Raw genomic sequence first — 12829 nt, 5'->3', positions numbered from 1 at the left:
AATGAGAGCTGAGGTTGACGGGTCAATGGAAGCGCCGATTTTGAAGAATATTGGTCTGTATCCATGAACACGTCCGATACAGAAAAATCTCAACTCAATCCCGCTCCCTACCATATACCCCGTAGTCAAACCGAGCCCCGCCCCAAAGACCTTCCCTCCTACCTAGAGAATAGGCCTCCTCCTCCCCTCAACTTCCTCCTCGCATCGCTATACTCCTCATCCTCCTCATCGAGCACAAACTCCTCGCCAAGCGATCCAGAATCTCCAGCACATAATCCTGAAAGTCCCACTCAACCGCCTCATTATCCACCGTCACGGACTCCAACGCATCCGTCACCCGCTGGACATCGTCGTCGCCGACGACGCCGACGAAGAGCTTGTTGAGGAAATCGGCGTCGCTCTCTGGCGCGTCGTTTATCTCATTCCGCGCGAAGGAGGGGTGCTCGCCGGTTACTTCGAAGATGAGGCTGGATTTGGAGTTGGATTTGGATTCGAGTTCGGAGACTTCGAGGTGGCTCTGGCTTGTGGGGATAGTCGTAGCTGTAGAGCCCAGTGTTGGTAGTTGCCGTAGCGGGGGCGGTAGAAGACGACGTAGAGACGCGGAGCCATTTTGGGTTTGGGGGCTGTGGCTATGGTATTGTAGCTATAACGGTAACGCTTTAGGGAGGTGGATAAGCCTAGGTGAAGCAGGGCAACAAGATCAACGTAGCGGTTCTGGATTGCGGGGTGTGTTGGTTCGATGAGGACTCGGCGGGCGAGAACAAGGTTAAGATGGTATGGTATGGTATGGTATGGTACGTTAAGAGTATGGTACCAGCAATATAAATATCTTATACATCAGTTATAAGGTATGGTAACACCCAATCCCGGTCCGACGCAGTTAGGGCTTCGTGGGGCTTGGCATCGGATCATGGTGGTAAGTGGTTAAGGATCCCCATCCTCGTCTGTCCTGAAGGCCTAGTGGTGCTCTAGGTCTAGAGTAGGGTTAGTGTGATAAGATGAGACGACGGACTTGGGAGGCGCCGGTCTTCTCCGCTGTTGGTGGAGGGGGACGGCACTAGAAGGACGAAGGATGCAGGGGTGCTAGACACCTAATATAAGAACGAGCATATTCGCGATCGAAACCCCGCGAGATCCTACCCTAGCTCTGCGGATTCCGCGCTCCAAATCTTCTCCTTCCCTCGACCAACATCTTCACACGCAGATAATGAGTGCAGCCCAGCAATCGCCCACGCCTGCAATCCTGGCAACAGCCAGCCTCACCGGCGTCGCTCTGCACCTTTTCTTCTTCAAACGTGTCGAAGTCGACAAGCGCCCTGCCTCAACCGCAGCGTCATTTATCGTAGCGTATTTCGCAATCGCGCACACTCTCCCCCTAATAAGCAGCGACTATAACAGCCCCCTCCATGCATACACCATTGCATCTTTAGCCGTGTCCTCCCTCCTCCTCTCCCTCTTCACAAGCATGCTAATCTACCGCGCCCTCTTTCACCCCCTACACAACTTCCCCGGCCCGTTCGGCGCCCGTCTAAGCAAGTTCTGGAGTTTATACAGGGTCCTCGAAACGGATATCAGATGGTACCGCGTTCTCGATGAACTGCAAGAACAATACGGCGACTATGTGCGCACTGGACCCCGCGAACTGGTTATCTTCGATGCGGCCGCCATCACGCCGGTTCTGGGCTTTGCGTCTGTGACGGGGAAAGGGCCGTTCTATGAGTCCATGGAGACGTCGGTGAATACGACAAGGGATCGCGCGTTCCATCGTGTCAGGAGGAGGGTGTGGGATGCTGCGTTTAAGATGTGTCAGTTACCATACTTCCCTCCAATGGCCAAAACAAGCAGACATACTAACATACTAAAATCACAGCCCTCGCAGACTTTGCACCCCGCGTCGAGGAATTCACGCGCCAGCTCCTAACCCGCATACACAAGAACAACGGAGCCCCAACCCTCGTCAACGAGATCTGCATCCACTACAGCTACGACGTGATGAGCGCACTGGCGTTCGGCGAGCCCATGGGCTTCGTCACGGGCGAGTCAAACAACACCGCAAAGTCCGTGCTCGACAATATCCAGCGCGGCGTTGACGCGATTGGGCTGCTCCTGCATGTCCCGTGGCTGATGGGCCTGCTGACGACGTTCTCGTGGGCGGTTGGGCCAATGAGGGAGTGGAATGAGTATTCGGGGAGATTGGTTGTAGAGCGGAAGAATGTGAGTCTACCCACCCGCCACTGCTGTGTCCCAGTATAGGCGGGTAGTAGACACTGGGAGCGTGTTCTTAGAAATGGCTCCAGATGAAAAACCCCAAGCCAGACCTCTTCGCCCACCTCCTCGCCAATACCGAGGACAACGCTACGGGCCGCGCCCTCCTAACCTCGGAGTGCCGTCTCATCGTCGGAGCCGGAAGCGACACCACCGCAACGGCGCTGATATTCCTCCTCGTCAACCTTGCCTTGCATCCCGAGTGGCTGGAGCGCCTGCGCGACGAGGTGGACCCGCTCTTCGCAAAGGGGGACTTCAACTGCACCCGATCCCTGCCCGTTCTCGACGCAGTGATCCAGGAAATCATGCGGCTCCATCCGTCGGTGTTCTTCGGGTCCCAGCGGGAGACGCCACGCGAAGGAATGATGATCAGAGACAGGTTTATTCCTGGTGGGACGATTATCTCTATCCCGGTGTATCAGGTTGGACGGGATACGTGCCCCTTCCCCGTATCGTATACTTATACTTCTTAGTGAATGTGCATGGTGACTGATACCTGTTAGACGAGCGGAACTTCATCCACGCCACAGAATTCCACCCGGAGCGCTGGATCTGGCGCCCGGAGCTGATCATCAACAGAAACGCCCACATGCCCTTCCTAGCGGGCCCGTTTAGCTGCGCCGGCCGGAATCTAGCGATGATGGAGCTCCGGTCTGTGATTGCGTGGGTGGCGCACGAGTTTGATATTGCGTTCCCGCCGGCTTTGGACTTTGATCCTGGGGTGTTCTTTGGCCGGGTTAAGGATCATTGTGTTGCGGGGGCGCCGGCGGTGAATCTTGTGTTTACGACTAGAAGGAACCAGGGCTAGAGCGTGGTTCTCTTGGGGGCTTGCGCGATGTTCCATGTGGTGTTGGCTGCGGTGCTTTTTGGAAGTTGAGTGTCTGGTCTGGTCTGGTCTGGTTGTGGAAGAGAAGATGGGATGGCATTATAAGCTCCGGACTGCTGGTCCTCTTAGTTCAGTTTCGATCTCTATCTTGTGGTGTATGCATTGATATATGGTAGTACTGAACTATGCTGTCCAGTTTAGTGGTTCCGATTGTTATACAGGCCAGGGCCGGGTGTAAAGTTAGGGCTTGGTCTGGCTTGGCCCAGAACAAGTAGGTATGGTATGGTATGTAATCCAAACTGCAGAAGGTCATGGCTCATGGGGAACAGGAGATGCTCCCTGCTTGCAGATGACAAAACCGTGCAATAGCTGTGTTCAGACTACCATACCTGCTACCATACCCACTTGTTGCACAATCAATCAGTGAGCAGAGTGGGTGAGAGATACCGTAAGCCGCTCACCTTCAGGTACATACCATACCATACATCACTATAGCTCACGGTACCATAGGGTACAGGTACGGTACTTTAAGAGGAATCACATGACATAGGCACTCACGACTGCCTAGAGTAGGCCCCCTTCCTTCGTAGACCTCGACTACCTCTCTCCTCAATCCAGTGACTTCTTTCTTTCTCAAGCAGTTGACCTGATTGCTATAATTACGCCGTAATGGATCCACCCGCAGAGCTCGCCCCAAAACCATCAAGAGCAGCACGCATGAACGCGACGATCTTAAAGAGGATGCAAGACGCCCTCGCAGCTGATCCGGAGATCGACCTAACCACAAGGCTGCCAACGGACTACTCCACCCGGCTAGAGAAGATGCGCACCACCACAGAAACCAAAGGTAATGAATGACACTGCACCTTTGAGCTCAAGAAGTCGCCTTTCTAACGCCAGACTTGCAGTCCGCCCTGTTCGCCCCCACGAGGAAGACGTAAGGGACTATCTTGACGCGGCTGCGCCAGTCGAGACGATCTACCCTCTTTCGAAAGCGGTCCTTGATTTGGTAGAGGATGTACCCCGGGTTCTGGACTGCCCCAGACAGCCTCAGCCTTTCGGAGCGACTGATAGCGTTATTCAAAGCAAGTCCGGTCCTCTGGAAAGGCGCCTCGCCCGGCCGCAAGATGGTTTTCAGGTGCAACGCTTCAACGGTCGCGAAGGCTGTTCGGAACATGACAGACTTTACCGGGTACACGACCCTCCTGTACCTCCGGCAGCATCGACCCGGCAATGACATACCGATCCCAGAACCACTGGGCATGCTCCGGCTCAATAGCGTGGTGCTTATCTTCATGACCTACCAGCCCGGCGAGGCTCTTACGAAGGTATGGCCGATCCTGGACAAGGCGCAGAAGAGGTCCGTTCAAGAGCAGCTGAACGCGACCCTAACGACTCTGAGATCCCTGCCCTTTACGCCTGGCACGCCGTTTGGGGGCACGGCGGGCGAAGGCTGCAAAGATGTCCGGAGACATGTCCGCCGGGGCGATCGGCCGATCACGGCAATCGACGAGTTTGAGCAGTTCCTTTGCACGGGCCACTGGCCGGGCGGCCATGTCTTTGTGGAGTTGCTCAGAGAATTAAGCCCGCCGGCCTCAGCTTGCACGATCGTCTTCACGCACGGCGACCTCCGCCCGGACAACATCACCGTGCAACCCACATAGAACAGACGCTGGATCGTGACCGGCCTGATTGACTGAGAGTATAGCGGCTGGTACCCGGAGTACTACGAAGCTGTCAGAAGTACGAACTGCCTGGCGCCGTATGAGGGAAACGATTGGTATCTGTTTCTGCCGGACTGCGTCTCACCGCAGAGATAGGCTCAGTGGTGGCTCCTCGACCGCGTCCGGGCAACAAGAGTGGTGTAGGATCTTCGGCTTGCTATGTACCTAGGTAGGTAGACGAGCTGCGCCCGGGCGCAATGGAGCACCTCCCCCTAATATAGAGAATACCCCCCGCTTCCTGGTCCTCCTCATCGTGTTCATCCAAACTAAAGTTGTGCAACTGGCCCAATATCTCCGCACATAATCCTGGCAGTCCCACCTCACTCTACAGTCTCATTGTCCACCATGGCGAGGCCGGTAGAGGTAGAAAACGACAGAGATTTTGAGCCATTTGGCGTCGCTGGGGGTGGTATAACATAATACTCCTCATCAATCAGATCGCCTTCTATAGTCATTCCAGGCAGCATGTCCAGGCCGGTGAGAATGGCAAGAACGAGAGAAGAGCAGGAGTCTCTCATCATCTTGCCTTTGCGCTGTCAAAGATGGGTGGGGGTGGAATGTGCGGTAGAGAAGGAGCAGGTTCACCACGAATCCTGGTTCATTGCTCGCCAGAGTCATGGTTGGTGGAATATTTTAACTGGCACAGGAGTCAATGAGTATAATTAGAACCGTAATCGAGGACTGCTACTTGCAGAGCAGTAAAGATCGTTTGGCACTGGCAGGAGGCGATACCAACCACGCTGCAAGTGCTGATGGCAATCAATGCAAACGGTGGTCTTATGTAGATTTAGATACCCATGACGGCCAGTCGCTGCTATTCTTGATTTACAGGGCATGCAGTGTCTGCTTATGAGATGGATAGAAAAAAAGAAGATAAGGTCCTGCCCGGGATCGAACCGGGATTACCAGATGTGACTCAGATGGGTATCAGAGTCTGATGTCATGACCATTAGACCACAAGACCAGTTGATGGAAAATTTTCCTTTTTTATTCTTATATAAGCCCAAATGAAGAGCTTCTATGCCCTCCGTTGCAGCAATTTCTGTCCTCCCAAGGTTCCAGGTTGCTGTTTCAGCCTCCCTGCTCGATAAAAGATCACTTTGATACATCTACCTTGTTAAATTTTCACTTTATTCCGATTGGAGGATTGTGATCAAGTTTGATGTGTCTCACGATGTGCTTCTAGATGCTGTGTCATTCATGGTGGCTAATTTTCCGGTGGAAACACTCATCCCGCACATATATATCTTCTCCCCCATCATTGCCAGATACACCCTACCCTAACAGGTCAGAAATATGAACGGATCAATAACACCACTCTTTTCCGCCTGGACCTTGCCTAATACTCGATGCCAACCGACAACTTACCAGCAAATATAACCACACAACATCATCGAAGAACTGCCCAAAGGATACCGCATGGTAGGGTACTACGGTACCGGTATCATGCAGAACTACCATTACACCACACTATACCAGACCAGCTTACTACTGGTCCAAACCAGCACCAATCCCCTGCAGTACCCCATCATCTAGATACGTCTCCACCTGGCGCCGCCTCGCCTCCCTGTCAGCCTTTGCGTGCGCAAGTATATTCGCGATATTCGGGTACGACGAGAAGTTATCCTGCACTGCCGTTAACCAAAGCCACACCGAAGTGCCATCAATGCATAGCGTACCGTCAGGATATCCCTTGCCCTCGCGTTCACACCCAAATCTGCGGCCCTCTTCATTATACCGGCCTTCTCGGCAGCGTACCCCGTCACGAGGAGCGAGCGGCTTGTTTCGACCATGATCATCATTGTCTCTGCAGAACCAGGCCAAGCCAGGCCAAGTCATTAGCATCCACTGAGAGCAAGTCTGTGTAAGGTCCTGGTAGACAAAACTCACCCTGCAATATCTTCCTCGGCCCCTCCTCCCCATCCACATCTCCCAGCATCTCATCCCTCACAGCCCCCGCCTCAAACCCATGCGGCGTATGCGCCCCAATAATCTTGCATGACCCCGCTTTATCCTTCATATGCATCGGGCCATAAATATACCCCACAAACTCACTCGCCGCATTGCGGTGGAAGTACGGCGGGCGGAACGTATTGCTCGTTGCGTCCCAGCGCGGCCCGAAGCGCAGGAAGTCGGCGAGTGGTGTGTGCGGATCGTGCGAGGGCGCTGTAAGCACGGTGTTTGTGGAGGGGTCCGCGTGGTCGACGGCTGCGGAGTGCGCGGGTGCGAATTTTGTGAGATCGTACTGTATCCCAAGTACCATAGTTAGCTTGTTAGTACCACGCTATGTTGTGTAGGGCTAGGGGGGCATTGATGGATGAATGGATGGAATGTATATGGTGGATGACTGTATGTTACCTTATAAGGAGCGACATTCCCGCGCCACGCAACAACATCAAACGGGCTGTGGTCCTGCTGTAGCGCTGTATACCTCCCGTCGGACTTATACACGACTGTCCAGGGCTCATGCAGGGCGTCAATATTATCGATGTGCGCGACCGGGTAGAGGAAATCGCTTGGCTCCGCGAGGGCGTGGCCGCCCAGGGGTCCCAGATCTGGGAGGCGCCAGGTCGAGCCCCAGATCTCGGTGACGAAGCCGCGGGCGCCTGCGCCTGCACCTGTTCCTGTACCTGTCCCTATGCCCGCTTCTCCAGACGTGCCGTTTCCACTGGTATCGGAGTCTGCCAAACGAACAGCAAAGCGGATCCCCCGCGGAATCACCACGAATTCACCCGGTTCAACAAAGAGCATCCCCAGCTCGGTCTGGATATCCAGGCTGCCCAGCTGAGGTGCGATTAGGGTCTGGCCGTCAGCGTTGCAGAGGGCGCGGTGGTCCATGCTGCGATTAATCGCGTACACGTGCTGCGCGAGGCCCTGGCGCAGGTTTGGGTCGCCGCTGCCGAGGAGGGTGTGCAGGCCGTCGATGAAGTCGACTGTCTCAGTTCCCTCTGGGAGTGGGAACGGAGTAAAGTCTGTTTCACCCGAGAAGGCGTGCACGGCTGGGTTGACACTGAGGAAGCAGTTTTCGATGTGGGATTTGTGCGTGAAGGGTTCGGTGTAGCCGTCTGGGTATGTTAGCTTACATACTCAGAGAGGGAATGCAAATTTGACAACTCATGGTCAGACACACCGTGGGCCATAGACGGCCTCGCACGATACATGAACGTGCTAAAGTTTGCATCGCGGGGCGCCACGAACGCTGAGTCCGTGATGCCTTCGGTGTACAGGCCGAAGCGGGTGCGGCGGGGGTTGTTGATGGCGGCCGGGAGCGTGCCGGGGATGACTTCTGAGGCGAAGGTGTTGCCGAAGCCGGACTGGTACTCGTAGGGGTCGGTGGCTCTGGTGGGCTTGCGGGTTCCCAGGTCGGTGAAGTGGAAGGCCTGGCGGAGGTCGACGGGTGGGGGTGGGATGGTGGTAGGGGGCATGGTGGCGTTGATTATCAATCAGAAGGTGGGAGCTTGATGTACTGGTAAGGGTGTTGCGTGTAGATGGTTGTGCTTGCTGCTGCTGAGGGTCTTATATGCCTGTAGGGCTATATCCGCGGATCTATGGCAGCGTCAGGCATGGGGCCTGCCTGGATCTGCCCCGTCTCCGCTTGCCTGCAGGTGTGACATGGGGTTGATAGAAACTCTGCGTGTATTTGTCAGGTAGATATGAGGGAAGGGTCCATAATTCAGACCAGGTAGGTGATCTCAGTGAGATCAGGTGGTTGGTGCACCGGGCGGGGCAGCTAAATCCGCGGATTTATCTCTGAGGCTTAGGGCTCGCCGGCAGCACGCCCTCCCCGGAACAGTGCTGCTAACCAGACACCGATTTGTTCACGCAGGACAGACTACCAGGGATCCATGCAGAGTCCGTGATGAAGTGGTATATGTAGTTAATCCTATACAGCGGCTGAGGGTTGCTATATATGGTAGTTACATTGTGCCTGGTGGTAGAAGTCCGCGGATATAACTCAACGGCGAAACAAGGGCGTCTCTCTTGGATAGATATCTATCCAGTGTTTGTATTTGTAATACATCGAGGCCCAGGCAGTGGATAGAATTACGGCCTAGGGATAATGCGATGATGATCATATGCTCCACAGCGCCTAAAACCAGAAACGAAAGCGAACGTACCATACCTGAGTACCATACCATAGAAAGCTTGCCTACCTTAGGCCTTGAATATCAATTGCTGCCGATATACCTCCAACCACACTTCTAAACCCAAACTAAACCATCCAAGTACCCTCCGATTATTCATACACACGCTCCTCAAACACAACCCTCAACCGCCCCAACGTCGACGTAAAATTATCAATCCAGTCCCTAACCACCTCGTCCCCGTCTTCCCCATCCGGAAACCGCATGTGGTAGTGGTAGACAATATGCGCTGTCACCAGCATCAGGTCGTTCATGGCCAGCGCTCGTCCGATGCAGCTTTTGGAGCCTGGAGAATGTGATTAGAATTGAGTTAGGTACGAGGTTTGCAGATAGGTATCTGTAGGAGTGGACTGGGAGTAACGCACCCGTGCCAAACGGCGTAAATGCCGCCCGATTCCGCACCATCTCTGGTCTGCTCGTCCACCGCTCCGGAATGAACTGCTCTGCGTGCTGGAAGCAGTCTTCGCCTAGACACGCACATGCACCGTTAGATTAGCCAGCTCCCATATCTCTCAAACATAACGAGGCCGAGAATGAAAATAAAATGGGCGCCATACGCCTCGCAATAACAAACCGCGGCGCCACAACCGTCGTCTCGGGCGGGATATACACCCCGCCCACAACAATCCCTTCCTCTCGCGGTGTCTTCCTATATCCGCCGGATGGGATGGACGGGTACAGACGCAGGGCTTCGAGGATGCATGCTTCGAGGTGCGGGCAGTACCGGGTCAGACTGGTGCTGTTGCGGATGGTGAGGCTGGGACTCGGGGACTGTTGGATTTCGGATCGGATTTTGTCCGCGTGTGTAGGGTTTCTGGTTAGTTCGTAGAGAAGGCCGATCAGCGCTGAGGCTGTGGGTTCGCTTCCGGCTACGATTGCGGAGATGCTGTCGCCTGTTAGGGCTGCGTTGGAGTTTCCAGTGCTGTCCGTGTTGGTGTTGGTGGAATCGTCGTGGTTGAGATAGTGGGCTAGAACTGCAGGTGCGTTGGATGTCTTTTCCCCTGGTGTCTTGACCATCCATCCATCGATTAGCTAACTTTAATCCCCGGGTGAAATGGATATGGTATGTAGGCAAACCAACCTCCATCCTAAGGTTCCCAACCTCCCCCTCACACCATCTCACCATAGTAAACCAATCCTTAAGCACACCAACCCTTGGCATCAACCGAAACGCAATCTGCACTATCCACGGCGTCGGACTTAGCGGCCCCAGAATCGACATCGCCTTCTGCAGGAGGACGATGATGGCATGCCACTCGCGGTCCCGCAGCATGTTGAAGCTCTTCCCGAGCACGAACTCGCCCATGCGGTCGAAGGTCAGCCAGAAGAGAAGGTCGGAGAGGTTGGAGACTTTCTTTTCGGTGATGTTGGTTTTGATGCAGGCGTCTAGGCGGGACAGGGAGGGGAGGATCTGGGTTTTGTATTGGGTGAGGGCTGCAATTCCACCTAGTGAGTTCACGACTTCTATAGATAGTGCACTGTGAATAGGTGCTCACCCTTCGGCGTAAACCCCCTATTCCAGCGCTGTCGACGGTCCCGATGCAGATGCTTCTCCCGCGTCGTTACCAGGCCCGTATTCGGGTGCAGGAGGTCGTACCACTCCGCCTTGATGCACTGGCTAGATGGCCCATCGATGGCCATGAAGACGTCTGGATGGAAGACTGTGATCTCGCTGGGTCCTGCATTGTGGCCCGTCAGCAAGAGTTCCATAACAACCAGCGGTACCTACCGGTCCGCACGAAATCCCCGTATTCCCGCTGTATGTCTCTCAGAAAAAAGTGATTTGTTGAATGGCGCGCCTGCCAAACGTGCCAGATTTTGCTTGTTGAGGCTAAGAACGGCCCGGGGAAGTGTCTGAGTCTGTGGAAGAAGATTCGGTAGGTGAGGATGCTGGTGAAGAGGGTTAGGAGGTAGGATAGGATGAGTTGCCAGCCGGTTTCTGATGTAATGACTAGGTAGGCGAAGATGGCGAGATGCGAGACTAGAATTGTTGGGGCTTGCGTGTGCCATTCGCCGTAGATGAAGAGGGCGTGGTGGGCTGCGAGGCCGATTAGGGCTCCGATGGCCGCGGGTGGTATGGAAGTTAACCAGGACATGGTTTTCGAATGAATTGAGGACCCGATATACAAAAATTGCGCAGCGATGGAAATAGCTATCTAGGGATGTCTAGGCTTTTATTCGGTTCCCATACCCCGTTAGAGCTCTGTCGAGGAGGCCGGTACGAGAGCACCAAAACTGATCGGCTAATAGTAGGTTAGATCTAATGTCGTATTCGCATGGATTCTGGAGTGCCTTGCTACGCCCTTAATACCATTTTAGCAAACGCGTACACTGTTTACGAGACTTGAATATGCATCCCGACCCGAATACGCCCGCTACGCCGGTGAGGATGCATATAAGACCCCCAACCCTTGAGAATGTACCATATGATAAAAGCAATTATCTGCAGACGCAGTTCGTCACGGCTGAGACCAAGTTTGATCTGCGACATGGATCGCCCAGTCCTTTGCCGAATGCTGACTTTGGGCTGCGGCTGAGGACGAGGCTGACGATCCGCAGCTGTATCGATACGCATACGCACACGCTCCCGTGGTATGCGAAGGTCACCACATCGTAGTATCTTTGCTTTTGCTGAGGATACGCGATACGCCTCTGGGACATAAAACAGCAGCCATGGCAAGATATCTTCTGTCGAATCCCAAGCTCGCTACCTGCCTACAAGTTAATACCTACTTGAATACCCTACCTAAGTTGATATCCTCACCACCAGCCCTACCAACTCTCCGCCAACCTCCACAGAATAAAACCAACCAACAATGCCCGCCCCCTTCACCAACCCCCTGACGTTCCTCTCCCTCCTCTGGTCCTTCAGCGAAAGCGACATCCCAACCTTCGTCCTCCCAAACACAGCCTTCGGCCTCCTCGCAACCCTCGCCGCCCCCTCCCTAACCACAGCCACCAACAATCTCTGCCCAAACCTCTCCACCCTCCTCACACGCATCCCCCCAATGCTCTTCTTCAACTGGACCAACGTCTTCATCTTCGAGCTCGCAAACCAGCGTCTCCCCGAGTCCATCAAGGAAGATAAAGCCAATAAGCCCTGGCGCCCGCTGCCGCAGGGGCGAATCACACAGAGCCAGACAAGATGCCTCCTGCTGGTTTCTATACCCGTTGTTCTAGCGCTGAGTGCGGCTTTGGGTGTGGGAATTGAAAGCGCGCTCATCCTCCTGCTGGCCTGGATGTATAATGACCTTGGGGGCGGGGATGAGGTATCCAGGGACTTGATTATTGCGGTTGCGTACGATGTGTTTCTTGTTGCGAGCTTAAGGATTGGGATGGGTTCTGCCAGTTTTTCTGCCTCTGTCTCTGCATCGACATCGTCAGCTGCTGCGGATCTCCAGGTCGGCATTTTAAGAACGGGCTACACCTGGCTCGCCCTCATCGGATGCACCATCGCAAGCACAATGCAAGTTCAAGACCTAAAAGACCAAGTGGGCGACCTCCTGCGCGGCCGCAAGACATGGCCGATTGTGCTTGGAGATAGCGTCTCGAGGAAGTGGATTGCGGCGTGTGTGCCGGTTTGGAGCGTGCTCTGTGTGCTGTTTTGGCACACGCCGCTTTGGGTTTCGGTTGTTCCGGTGCTCCTGGGCATGTGGGTTTCTGGCTGTGTTTTGCTCAAGAGGGGGGATGCGGGGGCTTGGAGGTGGTGGTGTGCTTGGCAGGTCGCGCTTTATGCGTTGCCGATTTGGCATGCGAATGCTTTGTAGGGTTGATCTCTTCCATGCTTCCTTTGCATCTGTCTATGTAGATAACAATAGAACTAGAACTATAGGCCCTGCTTACATACCTAGATCAGGCTAGGCGCGCCC

General features: G+C 54.4%; 6 protein-coding genes and 1 non-coding gene across 7 annotated transcripts; 3 read left to right on the top strand and 4 right to left on the bottom strand.

Annotated features, from left to right (window-relative positions):
• Nucleotides 1-187: 187 nt before the first annotated feature.
• BDW74DRAFT_180859 (uncharacterized protein) lies at nt 188-609 on the bottom strand (the record flags this gene model as incomplete). Its single annotated transcript, XM_073729852.1, has 2 exons — nt 188-540; nt 600-609. 2 exons carry the CDS (start codon nt 607-609, stop codon nt 188-190), a joined length of 363 nt encoding a protein of 120 aa, XP_073581081.1.
• A 597-nt stretch (nt 610-1206) lies between these two features.
• BDW74DRAFT_186886 (cytochrome P450) lies at nt 1207-3073 on the top strand (the record flags this gene model as incomplete). Its single annotated transcript, XM_073731341.1, has 4 exons — nt 1207-1805; nt 1871-2214; nt 2298-2687; nt 2774-3073. Coding segments are annotated over 4 exons (1633 nt in total), but the record flags the coding sequence as incomplete, so codon positions are not given.
• A 687-nt stretch (nt 3074-3760) lies between these two features.
• BDW74DRAFT_180857 (phosphotransferase family protein) lies at nt 3761-4755 on the top strand (the record flags this gene model as incomplete). The annotated part of the gene is made up of 3 exons (XM_073729851.1): nt 3761-3938; nt 4000-4028; nt 4105-4755. 3 exons carry the CDS (start codon nt 3761-3763, stop codon nt 4753-4755), a joined length of 858 nt encoding a protein of 285 aa, XP_073581079.1.
• A 936-nt stretch (nt 4756-5691) lies between these two features.
• Nucleotides 5692-5779, bottom strand: BDW74DRAFT_t161. Its single transcript has one exon. It is a non-coding gene; the product is annotated as a tRNA-Gln (tRNA).
• Nucleotides 5780-6303: 524 nt separating this feature from the next.
• BDW74DRAFT_169560 (uncharacterized protein) lies at nt 6304-8240 on the bottom strand (the record flags this gene model as incomplete). Its single annotated transcript, XM_073727009.1, has 6 exons — nt 6304-6446; nt 6527-6622; nt 6706-7060; nt 7174-7421; nt 7485-7880; nt 7946-8240. 6 exons carry the CDS (start codon nt 8238-8240, stop codon nt 6304-6306), a joined length of 1533 nt encoding a protein of 510 aa, XP_073581078.1.
• Nucleotides 8241-9052: 812 nt separating this feature from the next.
• BDW74DRAFT_169559 (cytochrome P450) lies at nt 9053-11056 on the bottom strand (the record flags this gene model as incomplete). The annotated part of the gene is made up of 6 exons (XM_073727008.1): nt 9053-9246; nt 9326-9427; nt 9518-9968; nt 10042-10394; nt 10457-10639; nt 10690-11056. 6 exons carry the CDS (start codon nt 11054-11056, stop codon nt 9053-9055), a joined length of 1650 nt encoding a protein of 549 aa, XP_073581077.1.
• Nucleotides 11057-11776: 720 nt separating this feature from the next.
• BDW74DRAFT_186884 (UbiA family prenyltransferase) lies at nt 11777-12727 on the top strand (the record flags this gene model as incomplete). The annotated part of the gene is made up of 1 exon (XM_073731340.1): nt 11777-12727. The coding sequence occupies one exon, from the start codon at nt 11777-11779 to the stop codon at nt 12725-12727; it is 951 nt and encodes a 316-aa protein (XP_073581076.1).
• Nucleotides 12728-12829: the final 102 nt, after the last annotated feature.

This window comes from Aspergillus multicolor (genome assembly GCF_047715735.1).
Source record: "Aspergillus multicolor strain CBS 133.54 unplaced genomic scaffold BDW74scaffold_24, whole genome shotgun sequence".
Lineage (NCBI taxonomy): Eukaryota > Fungi > Ascomycota > Eurotiomycetes > Eurotiales > Aspergillaceae > Aspergillus > Aspergillus multicolor.
The sequence above is the reverse complement of the archived record's forward strand: the minus strand, read 5'-3'. Positions and strand labels throughout refer to the sequence as shown.